General features: G+C 32.8%; 1 protein-coding gene across 1 annotated transcript in view; it reads right to left on the bottom strand.

The window, feature by feature from the left end:
• LOC106881363 (uncharacterized) overlaps positions 1-322 on the bottom strand; it is a 9,593-nt gene extending 9,271 nt beyond the window's left edge. Inside the window, exon 1 of the mRNA XM_014931724.2 lies at positions 150-322. Coding sequence (XP_014787210.1) covers positions 150-234 — 85 coding nt within the window. The 5' untranslated portion in view covers positions 235-322. The remainder of the gene's footprint in view (positions 1-149) is intronic.
• Positions 323-2,767: the final 2,445 nt, after the last annotated feature.

The raw sequence follows: 2,767 nt of genomic DNA, 5'->3' as shown, positions 1-2,767 counted from the left end.
ATATATATATATATATAGATATATACATACATACATACATATATACATACACACACATATATATAGTTATCCTTCGATTACATTGTTTGTTTCCATTGTGTATGGAAACATAATGCGTACTTATCATAAAATATTAACTTTGTACTTACTAATTCTTTCGGCATTACAACAATGAAACAATATAAATATAAAACAGAGGAAATTTAAAAGGTGTTTTAGCTCCTCCAACATCATGCTTCTTTATTTCCTAAATCTCTTTTTTTACCTCAATGTGTCACAAAAGTTTTGTTTTGTTTTTGCTGTATTACGCATGCGTTAAATCTCACCTGACAGGTGTGTCCTCTAATGCATTTACGGTATTGTATAGATTATAGACAGTTTTACTTTTAATGTTTAAAATCTTATGGAAAAAAGATACATTTGATACTTCTGGCAGTTGTTTGTGATGTATTTAGCTTATCTCTTATCTTTCTCCCTAAAATCAACGATCTATACAATATCTTTTTTTAGATATTAACCTCATTCCTGAAAAATAAAATAAAATTTGATTTGTCAACAAATACTCCCTATATCTTCTGAAGTGACGGTGGAATTCGTTGTCATTCTATCTTTAGATCTCTCGATCTCTCACACTATTTATTTATTCATTTTTTCCTTTTTATAAATTTTCTCCAATTACATAATTATATTACTTAAATCTGAAGATTATAATTTTCATATCTTGCTTACTATGAATGTCAAATTTTTGTCATACTTCATTTCGCGTTGCTCCAATCTACTCAGCTTGCAAAAATGTCTAACCCTGCGGCGGATCGGCATCCCGTCCAGAGTCCAGATGAGAAAATATATGCTCCACGGAAGCCGGGGAACCGACCCCTATAAGTCTGTATGACCCGGGAAGGGTCCTAACAGAACTGTTACTGGAATTAGTAGCTGAATTTCTTGAACTGGAGACGAAAGAAAAATAATAACGGAAAGAAACGTGCTCTAAATTAATGCAGGGAATAAAAAAAAAAGGTTTAATAAATGATTAAAAGATTGTATTTCAGGTGGTCTAGAAATTATTCTATTCTTTAGCATTTCCTCTTGGTATCAGCTACCTTTTTGCAATTGCATGTCTCCTAAACACGAGGGGAATGCGCACATACATGGCATTCTTGCATAGATTCGTGACAATGATTTGACTCTTCGTTACCCATGCCTTGATCGTCGTCATGCGTTTGAATTTTCCTCATTATGTCAACTGTTACATTTTGTAATCAAAAGAGCAATTGTGTTAATTTGATACATCCATTTTTTTTTGTGTGAAGGAAAGTGAAATACATACATATGTACGTACGCACATACATACATACATAATATATTCTCAAGTGACTGCAAACATTATTACTGTTACACAATTAAATCTATATTTATTTACATTTCATATTTTTCCAATAATTGAACTCATAAACGAACTATTTCTGTGTCTTTATGCTTCATCAATGTAGTGTATTAAATAGTCAGTTCATTTTGCTATTTATAAATAATATATTCAAGATATTTCAAATAATTGTCTTCATTTTAAATCAGGCAGAGATGGATCTATTTGTCTTCTTCCTTTTTTTATTCTCCCCTGCTCTATCTTGTTTAGAATGAAAATAACTTTGAATATACTACTTATAATAACGTAAAATAAATTTACTATATTTTAATCTACATCAGTAGTTCTCAACCGAGGTTCGTATAAAAGTCTCGGGGTCTATGCAAGACAATTTGTAAATTGAGGAAGCACAGTAGTATTTTCAGAGTCCATGAACAATTTTTGCTTTAGATGTATTTATCGCAGGAAATAACTAGGTTTCTTTCTCTAACGCTTAACATAGTTGAACATGTTCCCAAAGAGTGATATTGCCAACTTACACAAGTAAAAAAGCAAAATTAAAATTTTGAAAAAAAAAAATCTATAAAACTTTAATCGTCAAACATTGAATCACTGTTAACCAAACGAGAGGCTGCCGTACATCAACATAGTTTCTTGCGACTCGCGTATGGTGTTCAACAATCTTGTAAAGAATGTCAATAAGAAGATGCTGAACCTATCTCCCAATAAAGATGTATTCAATGCAGCATCGTCCATCTATAACGAGGCTTTGGCGGCTTGTGGGTTTAAAAGCCGCATTACTTACATGTCCAACTTTAACACCCACAGGAGAAAACATCGCGGCAAATTTATCTGGTTTATCTCCTTTCTCACTTAATGTGAAAACTTGCGTGGGTAGAGCCTTGTTTGGATTAGTAACACTGATATGATACCACTGCATTGAGTTTGCGAGGTTGTTGATTGACATGTATAGGTTCCAGGGTTGTTTGGGTTTTTCTATATTCGTCATTCGTTCTGTTTATATATATATACTAGCAGTATAACCCGACCTTATCCGGGTGTGACTTATTACGCCATCTACGATAAGTCTTGCTAGGTGAAAATCAACTAAAAAGAAAAAACCCTTATGATGTAAATATGTTCATAATTCAAAAGACGATGAAATTAATAGGGAAAGTCTGAAGGCTGCTTTGCGTAAAATTATTAAGCGTACGTAAATTTCATCCGTCTATTTGGCTGTAGAAATGCTTGTGCAAAACAAAATTTTTGCGCTGCCTTGATTATATATAGCAGGGTAATCTCTTTTAGCAGGAGGTAGGATGGCAATTTCTGATGAAGCAATTGCTGGCGATCTGTTGCTACACAATTTTGCCAGAATTCTATCAGATTAGGTAGAATATGTTG

Source organism: Octopus bimaculoides, chromosome 4 (genome assembly GCF_001194135.2).
Source record: "Octopus bimaculoides isolate UCB-OBI-ISO-001 chromosome 4, ASM119413v2, whole genome shotgun sequence".
NCBI lineage: Eukaryota > Metazoa > Mollusca > Cephalopoda > Octopoda > Octopodidae > Octopus > Octopus bimaculoides.
Note: the sequence above shows the minus strand (reverse complement) of the source record. Positions and strands in the feature narration are given on the sequence as shown.